At 32.4% G+C, this 13,456-nt stretch overlaps 1 protein-coding gene across 1 annotated transcript; it reads left to right on the forward strand.

Annotated features, from left to right (window-relative positions):
* The first annotated feature begins 11,980 nt into the window (after window positions 1-11,980).
* Window positions 11,981-12,736, forward strand: LOC121132212 (protein FAM200C-like). The gene has a single exon (XM_040727605.2). The coding sequence runs from the start codon at window positions 11,981-11,983 to the stop codon at window positions 12,734-12,736; it is 756 nt and encodes a 251-aa protein (XP_040583539.2).
* Window positions 12,737-13,456: the final 720 nt, after the last annotated feature.

Raw genomic sequence — 13,456 nt, forward strand, 5'->3', positions numbered from 1 at the left:
AATAATGAAGACGCCAGCTAAATGTGTCAATTATGAGCTTTCAATTTTTAACGACAATTTAAACACTCAAATGATTCAATCTTTTCTTTTAGGGTGGTAAATATGTATATGTATGAATTGTTAACTTTGATTGATCACCGATTATTATCTAACTGCCTTTTACTTTGATGGGTTAATGGAGAATTTCGCCATTTTATTTCATGCATGTTATTGAAAATTCACTTTTTCACTAAGATTTATAAGGTCCTCTTTCGACCAGAGCACTAACTTCAAACATTTATCCCTTCCTGTCCTTTATGAATTAGAGTAAGATCTAACACTTTTTTTTTTAAATATCTATCTTCTATTAATTATGAATTTTAGAAAAAATAATAATATCAAAATGTCTTGCAAATAGTAGAAAATGATGGAGAAAAATACCCATATATACGAAATTATATAAAAAAAGATTCATCATATTCGTAAGTTAAGACTTTTTGATCGGATATAGTATATATTGATATTATTATTACATTTTGTAAAGGTTTATTTGATTAGTTAGGTCAAGAGCTTTAATTTGATATCAAACAGCACAAGTTTTGAATCAAAAACAAGAAAATGGAGATTTTGTATGTATTAAATGGCTCCATAAAATACATAAGTGCATGGTGGCCCTTATAGAACACCTCTGATTTGGCTTGTGTTTTTTTTTTTTTTCCCCACATACACTTGGGGGATCAAGTCTCACAGTTAAGAAAATGGGTAAGTGTTCGATGGGACCCATTTTTCTTGTTTCTTTCTTTTTTACTTTTCTAATTTATTGATTTGGTTCAATTCAACTCGACAAAATACTACTCTTGACTTTGTCAAGCCTGTTCGAATTATAATCGACTCCTCCGAAATATATTACAAAATATTTTGTTAATCGATAAAAACAAAATTATTTTTTTAAATAGAAAGTCTTGGGAAGAATAGGAAATTTTTCATTATTTGAAATGGAAATTTGTCAAATAATAGGGGATGGATGAAATTGATGACTCTATCGGTTTTTTGACCAATTATATGTATGTAAGTACATGGAATGAAGAGGGTGAAAGAAAAAATCATTATCATCTAATGATCCATTAGGAAATTATCCCTTTCATCAGTTCCCCTCCCCGTCTTGTCCCAGACCAATTAAGAAGAAGGGAGCCCCAGAGCTAGCCTACTTTCAAATTATACTCAAGTCATTATTGATTAAATACATACATATAACTATAAGAAGGATTACGACACTGGAAAGTAAAAATTCGTTTTATCGATGAATTTATTCCGTGAATTAGTTATTAAAGTAGGTATTTACTTATTCCTTTAAAAAGTTAGGGAAATGAGTCTGTCGTTTTATATATTTATATATTTTTCAGGATTCTCATAAAGACATATATATAGTATAATTTGTACAAATAAATTGATTGAAATGATTACACTTTATATAGTATTGTAAGTACATATTATCTACGTCATGAGAGAGTAACTGATCCATTGGTCTCCTCTTTAAAAGACATGATGAAATAGTCATGAACCTAATAGAACTGACATGGAATAATCTGTTAAAATTCTTGATATAAGGAATTAATTAAAGGTAAGTTGCAATGCTGTGATCGAATCCCACTCAATTCCGTCCCTTTATTGTATCTCGCAACCTTTCTGTCGAAAAGAAACGGAAAAGGGTCCAGAACCATTAGACCAATTCTTCTTAACTATGAAACTATTAATCAACAGATGTTGAGAATTGTTCATAGATTAACAAGAGATAATTATAATGCAACCATTCAAAGTTCAGAAAATTGATTAAGAGAAAACCAGCCATATATATACGCTGTAAACTTTCTTGTAATTGAGGTAACACCGTTCTAAGAGTAATATTGTTTGCGTAATGAAGTTCCTCTTGAGAGTGAAGAACAAGTTCGTATGGTTCCAAGTTCGAGTCTATGCCTTAAAAAATGTGAAAATTAATAATCATTTGCTCAGAATATAACTATATTCTTCAGCATTCATATGTGGCTCGTCAATAAGGCAGGTAGAATGATTTTTCTCAAAGTTAAGTCCGGATTACATTTGAAAGTCTCGACGAATAAGTATCGTCAATTTCAGCCAACAAAAGACACTATAAATCACATTTAAAGTCTCAAAAATTCATTGTCACAATGAAAGAATTATAATTAAATATATTTTATGGTTGAAATGGGCTAAATTGGGTTGTTTATTAACTTTCTCATAAATCAAATGAAGTTTTTAAAATAACGTTAACATATGGGAGTACCTCAACTTATCCTAGAAATTTGAATACAAAGCCTATTATTATCAGAAATATGTTTATAAAATACTAGGAGGATTGTATTGCTGTTGTTAGTTAAATATTTATTACTGCTTGCCATACATACAAGAAATAAAATTTTACAAATATAAGGCAACAAACACGACCACAGAACAGGGTATTTGTGCTACTGCAGCAGATTCTAAAGCATACATTTAATTTTGTTCAACAATATTTTTTTACTTTTCATAAATTTTAAAATACGGAAGTCTTCGATTACCTCATTCATTGCTTGTTGTCTCTTGTAAGATAGGGTGGAGAATTTATTGATGAGATGGTCTGCACTTTGCAGTTCTTCCATAAAGACATTGCACGTTGAGTTTATATCTTTCCACTTGCTTAGGAGGACTAGAAAAGGGTCATCTCCACTATAGGCTTGCACAATGAGGCTCAATCTTTCTCTTCAGATCTTGAATCACTTCGACATCGGCTTATTAAGCATAGTATATATATGTTTCATACTTTGATCTTTTTTATATACACCAATATTGATAGAAGAAGTCATGAATTACCTTCTTTATGTAGCTTGGAGGCGTACCAATAGTAAATTGGTTTTGACTCTCAGTACCCCTCTTCGCAAGATGGTCTGCAAATTCATTTCCTGTAATATCAGAATGTCCTGTGCACTATATGTATACTTTTCTTACTCATTCCTTTGATGATGGTTTCTTTACATTTTAAAATATTTCTTTACCGGTCTTAAGTGGATTAAAGATTGCAGCAATTGCTGATTGGGAATCCGATCTAATTATTACACTGTTCAGTGTTTTTTCGTACTTGAGAAGAGCTTCTACACCTTGTGTTATGGCAAAAATCTCTGCTTGAAACACAGAAGCCTCTTTATTCAATGAAGCCATTGAATGTAAAATTGATGCCTCACCTTTGGTGATGGCTCATCCAGCCCCAGTGTTTCCGTATTCGTCTTTCGACCCGTCTGTATAGATGATCGCGTCAGGATTCTTAATCAAACTATTAGTTATCCAAATACAATTACTTTTTATGTAGTTACTTGGTTGATCCATTCCGACTTGTGTAAGTATTCTATGACTGTAGAACAGATGCCCACGACGTTTTGGATGATTACCAATTCCATCACAGGTATCGTAAAATATGATTCGCTCTCCATTTTGATTTTGTTGCCTGTTCCTTAATTTATATGTCCAGAGGAGCAATACCCCAAACCCCTTAGCTACGAGGCATCACTAAATTTACAATAAAGTACCGTTGAAGGGTTAGAGAGTATATACTACTCTCTGGCTAAATGACAGTTGTAGGACCAAACATCGATGACAAACAAATAGCTAATTCCACTTCAATAGTTCGTCATTCTTTGAATTAATGACTTTATCATTTTTAAGCTCTTGTAGAGCATAAAGAAAACAAAGTGAACTTTGAGGCCCCTTTGTACAAAAATATATGTACAGATTTATTTAAGAACGAACCTATAGATCAAATTGTAGTTATATTCCTACAAATAAAATATTTATGTTGTCTGATAAAGAATTTGGTTCACTTGGGTTTCTAGTCAATATACTCCAAATTACTGCTATCCAAAGGCAGTTCTATGTCCAAATGACTGCAAGTCTGAGTCTCTATTGTTCTGAGTACGAGTTCATAAATAAATAACTCAAATTTAGACTAGAGTACTGGTAGAAGTAAGGTTTTTAGACCTAGGAAGATAGTCAAGGCTATGAGAAGGATCTTTCTTTGGTGGGTATGGGAGGGTGTGCAGGAGAAATTTTAAATAATGTTTATTCAATCAAAAACACAATGTGTTTGTTTAATAAAAGACGAAATTTACAAATTTTTAATTGCTATGAATTATAGAAAAATTGAAAAAAATCATGACTTTTTACTCAAAAACTGATTCAGTAAAGAAAATTGTTATGGAATTTGAATTTGATAGAACTATTTTAATATGTAATAAACCCTATTCAACATATGTTCAAACTCTTTTTCTATTTCAAATCTGAAGCCATAGCCTATGATATGTACTATCCCCCTCTATTGACGCCCCTGTTGAGTACACAACCTCTTGTAGTTGAATAAAAGTAGATTTTTACCAAAAATTATAACTAATTAAACTGATATACCCTTGAAAGGACCTTTCAAGATGTAACTATCTCAAATTATTGGAATCAAGGACGACATACTGCACAGTAAAGAATATTAAAACAAAAGAATACATACAAAATCGCCTCATACACAACAGAATAACTAAATATTTTTGTGAGGGAAAAAATAGAACACTTATTATTCGTATATATTGAGAGTCAAATGAAGCTTCCCTCCTTGGATATAATGAATCGTTTTTATTACTTCATTTCTTAAAGAGAATTAATTTGATGACGAAAGTTCAATTTTTGATTTAATAGATAGTCATTTGTTGGATAATACCAAAATATCTTCATTATTTGTATATAAATATAAAATGTTCTATGATTAAAAGTTCACGCTTTAAAGTTGAATATCAAGTGATAAAACAACTTGTTTTCAGTGACGGATTTACCCTATCAATTTTTTTTTTTGGGAAATTAATTTATTTACTTTTCTCCTCCTTAATCGATCCAACACAAAATTAATCGTAATAATTTAACCATTTCATGCGGATTTTCAATACCAATAAATTTGATTTAATTAAAAAAACAATGTTTTCTTTTTAAATGAAGTATTTTTTTATTTTTTGTGAATACTCATTTGATGAGGTTACATTAATATTTATTGGAAATTTGTTCATAATAAAAATATGAGCCCCAAAGACAACCTTGCTTTCAATTATGATGCAATGAATGGCATTAGTGAAAGCTTACTATAGGTAGAGCAGAGTTGAGGTGAGGGGAAGTACTCATATTGCAAGTCATTAAAGATTTTTATCCATTCCAGTTCGGATCCTTAGTATATTTTGAGACCATTTGAAGTCCATAACTTTTCACTTATTGATTTGAATCTTGAGGATTACCTTGAGTTCAGTAGAAATTAGTAGTGATATCAAATGTATTGAAGCTCACAACCAAATCTCAATTCTTAAACAGAATTTAAATTCATCAGTAATACTTTGCTACTTATAAAATGTACTTTAAAAAGTACGTTATAGGAGGTGAAAAAATTGTTGAATTATGAGGAAACTTGTCGAAAAATTATCTCAAGTTATTATTCTTTAATTCTTGATGAGGGATCATCTCAGAATAAAATGTGTCTGCTCACAAATGATGGTGAGTAGCAGTGATGATTTGTTGTGGATTTATAAAAAGTAAGTCCTTGTTGTACTTAAAGTAGAATTGAGGATCGACGTCCGAGTATTTCCTGCCTTTAATTCTCGCTAGATACGGAGTGGGATTTTTGTTTATTTATTTTCTTTTTATAGCAGCTTCTAGCTAATTTAATAAAATGTAATGACAGCTAAGCTGTTCTCCACTCAATCACTCTTTAATTATCAGGGTTACCATGTTCATTTTTTATTATATTTACGAGTTGTGTCATATTTTTTTACAACTCTAGCTCATTAGCTGAAAATAACTTTTAGGAGCATACGATATACTACTTGTAGAATAATAAATGAATCTACTACAAACGACTTGTAATGTGCTTCTTTCTCAAGACATTTTAGACTTAATTAAGAATAATTAATTCAAGATTATAAATTTAATTATTATTCATTCAGTATAATAAAATACGACACTTAGCTAATAAAAAAAAGATTTTCAAAAAATCTAACTGGGAATTGTGTTCTCAATGGACTAATCATGAATAATTACAGTTTCATTCATGATTGACGACACATTATTCATAGTTGACCTTAATATTATCGGTCCTTCATTTCAGCACCACAAAGCGATGGTCAATAACCCGAAACATTCAACCACTTGAAATGGTTTCTAAGCAATCAACCAATGAAGGTTACTTTTAATTCATGTCTTTTCGTATTTGTTTATTATATAAGTAGATTGTATATTTATCGAGACGTCCTTTTAAACAATAAATATAATGACTCAAGGTTAGAGAGGCAATTGATTCTTCAAAAATGGCAAGGAAGTGAGGGGGTTTCAATTGTCTGTAATAAATATGTATATACCTATATTGTATATTCCTACAGGCATTTATAATCACAAAATTGGTTTGGACTTGCAAATTGTGATTTGAGTCAAATGACGTGATTAAGGTTAGTCAAATATCATTGAGTCACTCCCAAGTCAATGATTTATGGTGCCCGAAATTAAAGTTTAATCATTATTGGTTTAGATATCAAGATTTACCTTGATCTCAGAATCCATTTTTGAATGTTATTGTCTGGTTTTTGAACAACACAAAGTCTGGGTTATTGTTGTAAATACTAGGAACGGTTTTAGCGTATGATAAAGATAAATGTGTGGAGCCATTTTATTTATTTATTTTTTTGAAATTTTTGTTTTAATTTTGAATTTTGTTTTATTAATGAAAAAAATTTTGAATGACATAAGACTCTTTGGGAATTAGAAAATAAAATTTAGGAGCCCTTCATAATTTTTAATAACATTTTTAAAACTAAATGCGGGATTCTTTAGAATTTTTCATTCTTTCAATGCCTCGTTATCCCTTAAAAGCTGTAGAATTTACAGGGTCTAGCTTATAAATTGGACTGAGTTTAACTGCTTCTAGATCAATAAAGGTTGAAAGTAGAAAAAAAAGTGTAATGATTCAATTTATTCTTTATTTCATTGACAATAATGTTATTCAATGTGACCTCCATTTCTGGGAACCATTCTCTTGATTCTTGGCCTGAAGGCCTGTCACACTTGCAACTTCTGCGGGATCAATAGCCTCTCAGTGCTTGGGAATGGAAGCCTTCAGGTCCCTGATGCTGTTGTAGCTGGTAGCACACACTTTTCTCTTTAACTTCTCGTAGAAGTAAAAGGCCAAGGGATTCATAACAGGAGAGTTTGGGCCAGGTTTTGTGGCTCCAAAAAGGGATTTTATTGCTGTTAAGAAGGTCCTGAGTCTTCTTGGCTGTGTGTGTAAGAGCAAAGTCGCTCAAAAAAGAACTGGGTCCCATTGGCCTCCTTGATCATCCAGGGAATGACGATAGTCTTCAAAACCTCATAGTATCAATCTGACCCGATCCGTTCCTTTGAGTTAAAAAAGAATGGGGTCATCGCTGATCCGTTGCTCCCTAAGACGCCCAAGGTCATAATAGATGCCGGAAACTTGGTTTTGAAGATGTGAGGAACGGCGGACTTCTCATGGAACAGCCACTTATGATTTTGTCTGTTGTACGTCCGGTCCACGGTCCAGTATTTCCTTCATCGTTCCCCGCGTAAGCGAGTTGAACAATTGTTGACCTTTTTCGCTGCTCCATCCTGACTTATTGTCTGATCACAATTAAAACGGACTCAATCAAGAGATAATAACATAACCTCTCGAAGTGTACATTAAAATGGTATATACATGCTCTCTTTATTGATGTGAATGCAGTTAAAATTAGTCCCAATTTATCCGCAAGACCATGTATTTATTTATTTTAGTCTTGAAAATAATATTATCAGTTGAAAAACGTTTTATAAGGGCTATTTATGGAATGAAGAAAATATTTTTTGATAATTTTGCTGATGCAACATGATAGTAATATTTGCTCGCATTTACCAACAGGGTTATTGCAGGATTATAAAAAAATACAATTTGGGGTCAAAAAATAAAATAAAATAAAAATTTTAATAAAAACTCAGAATATCTTTTAAATAATTGGATGATGTGTAATGAATATATTTATTACACAAAATAATCCCTTCGAAGTAGAGACTCACAACAACAAAAAATATATAGAATCAAGTAACAGTTACTTATTCACTCAAAAAAAAAAAACATATTCAAAGAATGAATTTATACGAAATGCAAAACAATAAATCATTTTGTGTTTTGACGTACACATACAGGTTCCAAGGTGCTCCATGTAGGGGAGACAAGGGAGAGTTGTAAAACGGGACCCTTGCAACACAAGGAAAGCTGTAGCCCAATTGCGAACTTATGTAACTGTTGAGTTCCATTAAAAAAATTCTGCGGCCCCCTGGAGCAATCCCTTTTTCTCAAACATCAAAAAGCTACAGTCATAAAATTTAGATTATAGTTGTCAGGGGGTAGGCTATAACACACTGAGTGCAAGAGAATAATTTCTCCTTACGCGTTGTCCATTGAGCTACATTGTTCCATGATTTTATTGATTTCTACAAACCAGTGTTTCATATTTTATACAATTCTTAAAAAGTTATACTGTTATTATGACTCATAATTTATTTATACTACATCAAAGAACATAATTATACAGTTCTTCCTGTATATAATATCCCTTATGTACATCATATTAGTAATGAAAATCGTATGTTACAAAAAAGAAACAATATTAGCCCAGACAATTGGATTATTATTTTGGAGTAGAGCATCTTAGTTGGCATGACGTTTCATTTGATCAGCTACAAGCAACTGTGACGTCAAGAAATTGAAATAAACAAGGACATAGTCAAAAATTACTCCGGAGTAGATCCTTAATTCAACTTTGAGTCAAGTAAGGACCTACAATTATAACTCTGCTACAAATTCGTAAGGTTATTCTCCGTCTTTTATGAATACACATAAATGTTCAATAAGGCTGTGAATGCAGTAGAAAAGAAGGTTTACTCATCAGAAATTAAATTATAGTAGCAACAGCTCAAGATAAGAAAATTTACTGTTCAGTTTGCCAATTCCACAAAAAAATGGGCGAGCTAAAAAAACACACCCAATTTTCATAACTAATGATAAATATCAGGAAGCGCTCTTTAAAGTTCTACCTGTATACATGTATTTTTTAATATGACACCCACGCTTAATTGTATTGTTATTTCTTAAATCAAATATCAACACTCAATAATGTTTTACTTATAGTATAGATACATCAATACAAACATAGATACAGAAAGATTTTGCTCTATTAATATATTAAATGTAATTAAACTTCACATTAAGCCACCACAGACTCCTGAAGAGTTTTTTAGAGTGAATTTCTCCGATTTATAATCATGATCAGTTATCAATAACTTAAATCTTACTATTTCTGCTTAAGTACATCCATTGAAATTTAATCATGAAAAGTCTAGTTATTTACTCATTAAAAAAATAATATATATCCATTTTTATTTTATTTTTAATTCTAAGTCAATTTTGATATTTTTAACTGTTGCAACGTTCCCTGGCTTGGCATTTAAATGCAATTTGTGGAAACCCCGTTGAATGGTATAACTTTTAAACATATTCAAACTATAACAGACATATAAGGGTTTGCTATGTTGAAATTTGGTGAGTTTACCAACTTTGAGTAATTGAGCACAAAACAAAAAGTATTGCAAATGTGTCTTGTCTCCCCTATTTGTATATGTTATGAGAACATTCTTATATATGTTGATTATTTCTTCAAAATATAATTTAAATTCAATTATTTAATACATAAAAATTGTAAATGAATGCTTTCATTATGTAGGTATTTGGTTGATACATATTGGACTATATATAGGAAATGCATTTGTATATGCTACAAAATTTATAAAAAATTTCATTTTTTACAACTTTTGCATGCAATTTCCTATCGTCTATTCATTGATTTTTTTTTTTAAATAACATATTTCATGTTAAAATGCAGGATCTATTATTTAATAAACAATAATCTGTTCTTTTATCTACATCTATGTACACGTTATAAATACCAATATTTGACAAAATGCATGTACTTTTTACAAAGTACATCTGTTATATTAAAAGCAAGTTTTTGTCCCGGTACCTTATTTCCCGGGATGCGATGTATTGGGATTTTTCATGTACGATATATCCCCCATTTATTGATTTCATATTATAAGCTTCATTTAGTTATTATAGTTATATATACTAACTGAGTTGACTATTAGCTCGCAGGTCGGGTTCTGCATTTTAGAATTATACAACCCAGTTCCACCAATAATTAGCTCTTTTATCACTTACTATTAAAGCTGTTTCTAGCGTGCCAGATCGGGTTACGGAATTCAAAAACGTTGGATCCAGGACTCTATATAATAACCCATCCATTATTAGTCATAATAACAAAATGAAAAATATGATCATTGAGAATATACAAGGTTTGTAAATATGAAAACGAATTTAACAATAGATGGCAATAGCAATCAATGTAGTTGCCGTCAAACAAGGTCATTACATCATTTCCTTTGTTCTGACTTCTGCCAAAGAAGATTTTAAATTCTCTACAGTACAAGTTCCATACAACAGTACAGTTTTTGTTGTGCTGAAAATGTCGAATTTTATGCCTGAAAACCAATGTGGATAGCATTGATGTATGTTCCCATTTGAAGAAAACTGCTCAGAAATAGCATCAAATGCTTGTTAAAACTTATGGTGAGGAAGACAATTAAAGTCAACAAGAACTCGCTGTTCTATTGAATGTGACCCAAACAGTCGTCTCCATACGTGAAATACGACAGGAATATATGTATATATAAAAAAGGCAACACAATGTCATTTTGTGTCATGATAATGCACCATCTCACACAGCAAAAATTGGTCAAGGAAATGATTGAAACGTTTGATTACTACCTTTTTTTATCGATTTATTGATGGGACACTCACTTGCTCAGCAGCACTTCACTTCTTACGAAGATCTGTGAAAGTATCTAGATAGCAGGTTTACCTAAAAAAAAATCCGTGTGGTATCCACAAATTGTCAAAAAAGATGAAGAAACTGTAAAGATAGCGATGGTAAATACTTGGAATAAAATATTAATTATCATTTTCATGCAATAAACGTGTATTTTCAATTTAAAAATCCAGTTTAATACTTATATAGCTAATAGAATTATTTAAGACCAGATTTGAATATATTATTTCTTCTTCAAAATATAAAAAGAAATTCTTAAATTTCACAGTATTTTTCTTTTAATAAGGGAATTCCATTATTTCCTAGGATCCTGTAATTTAAAGATTTGTTTCTCGGGAAATAAGAAACTCTAGTACAGTGGTTCTTTACCTGGGTTCGATCGAACTCCGGGGGTTCGGTGAGACACTCTCAGGGGTTCGGCAAGCCCCCGTGTCCACTGACTAGCTAGACTGTAATTACAGAAGATACCATTTTAAATATTGTTTAAAAAAAAGAAATTTGATGAAGCCTCCCTCATATCGAAATGATATTTTTTGAATTAAAAATGGATTTACGAGTCTCAAAATTTGTACATAAATCCCCTTTTTATTTTTACAAAAATATATATATTGTATAAAATAAAAAAGAATTATGGATAAAAAAAAGGAAAAAATGTCATGACTCAACATTAAAAATGTCAAGTGCGCCATTTTTGAAATTGTTCCTAGGAATATAGCAACAAATATTAAGTTGCCAAGTTGAGCAATTCTAGTATAGCACCTGCAAAACTGAAGGAACACTTCCTAAAGCTGCATGGAGATGGGAAATACAAGAAGACAACACTTGCTGAATTCAAGGTGAAGAGAGCCGAACTTGATGAAAAAGCTACTCTGCCTGTTCCCGGCTTTGTATCCATACACAAACCAATCCTCACATCATCGTACGAAGTTGCCTACCTCATCGCAAAGCAGGGCAAACCACACACCATTGGTGAAACACTGGTAAAACCAGCCGCGTTGAAGATGGCCAATGTAATGCTGGGAAAAGCGGCTGAAGATAAGTTCTCTCAAATTCCTCTTTCAAATGACACTATCAGCAGCAGAATAAACGACATGAGCAATGACATCTTAGCTCAAGTAGTTGCAGATCTGATTTCAAGCCCTGCAAAATTCAGCCTTCAACTCGATGAGACCACAGACGTTTCCAATCTAAGCCAGCTTGTCGTATTTGTGCGCTATATGAAAGAAGACGTGATAAAGGAATATTTTCTATTTTGTAAGTCTCTTACAACAACAACCAAGGCAGTCGATGTGAAGAAACTTGGGGATGACTTCTTGAAAGGCAACAATCTTTCATGGAATATGGTTTCTGTAGTTTGTTCGGACGGAGCTCCAGCCATGCTTGGACGACACTCTGGTTTTGGAGCGCTGGTGAAATCCGATGCACCACACATCATTGTTACGCATTGTATTCTGCACAGGCATGCGTTGGCAACAAAAACCTTGCCTCCAAAAGTAGCACAAGTATTAAAAGTTGTCGTTGAATATGTGACCTTCGTGCGAAATAGTGCTTTAAAGCACCGCATCTTCAAAGAGCTGTGTAAGGAAATGGGCACGGAATTCGAGGTACATCTGTACCATTCTAACGTTCGGTGGTTATCCAGGGGAAAGGTGCTGAATCGTGTTTTTGCCATGCGTATGGAATTAGCCCTGTTTTTGCGAGAGTACGGACATTGTCACGCAGATTCTTCAAAAATTCTGAGTTCATTCTCACTTTAGCGTACATGGCAGATATTTTCGATGCTCTCAATCATCTCAATCGACAGATGCAGAGTGGTGGAGTCAAAATTTTCGAAGTGGAAAATTTCCTGGAGGTATTTAAAAATAAAGTTACCTTTATGGAAACGACGAGTAGAGAATGATAACTTCGCAAACTTTCCCTTACTGTGTTAGTAAAATCGAAGATGTGGTTGGAATTGGAGACATTTTTGTACCAGGAGATCTGAAGCAAGTAATTGCCATGCCCTTAGAAGAGCTTGCATAGTCTCTCGAGGGATACTTCCCCACCACAGGGGCATATCCAGTAGGTTAAAGACAGCCTTTCACGTTTAGTGTTGCGACAGCAGACGTGAACGATGAATATATCGATGAAACCATTGAACTTCAGCAGAACTAGCTACAACAGCAACTCTTCAGAACAACAACACTGTCGAATTTTTGGTGTCAGTAAATTGTACGATACTCTCTTATTGCAAAGAAAGCCCTGGATATACTCATACCGTTTGTAACAACATATCTTTTTGAGAAATCCTTCTCGAGGTTGGTGGACATAAAAACGAAGATGAGAGTGGCACTTGCCAAAGTGAAGCCACGCATTTCTGTACTTGCGTCTGAAAGGGAACAGCAAAAGACACATTAATTTGGAACTAATATTCATTGATTTATGTTTTTGTGTGAAATTCATGTTTTGTTGGTCTTGTTCTTAGAAAATAGGTGGTT

Source organism: Lepeophtheirus salmonis, chromosome 2 (assembly GCF_016086655.4).
Source record: "Lepeophtheirus salmonis chromosome 2, UVic_Lsal_1.4, whole genome shotgun sequence".
Classification (NCBI taxonomy): Eukaryota; Metazoa; Arthropoda; class Copepoda; order Siphonostomatoida; family Caligidae; genus Lepeophtheirus; species Lepeophtheirus salmonis.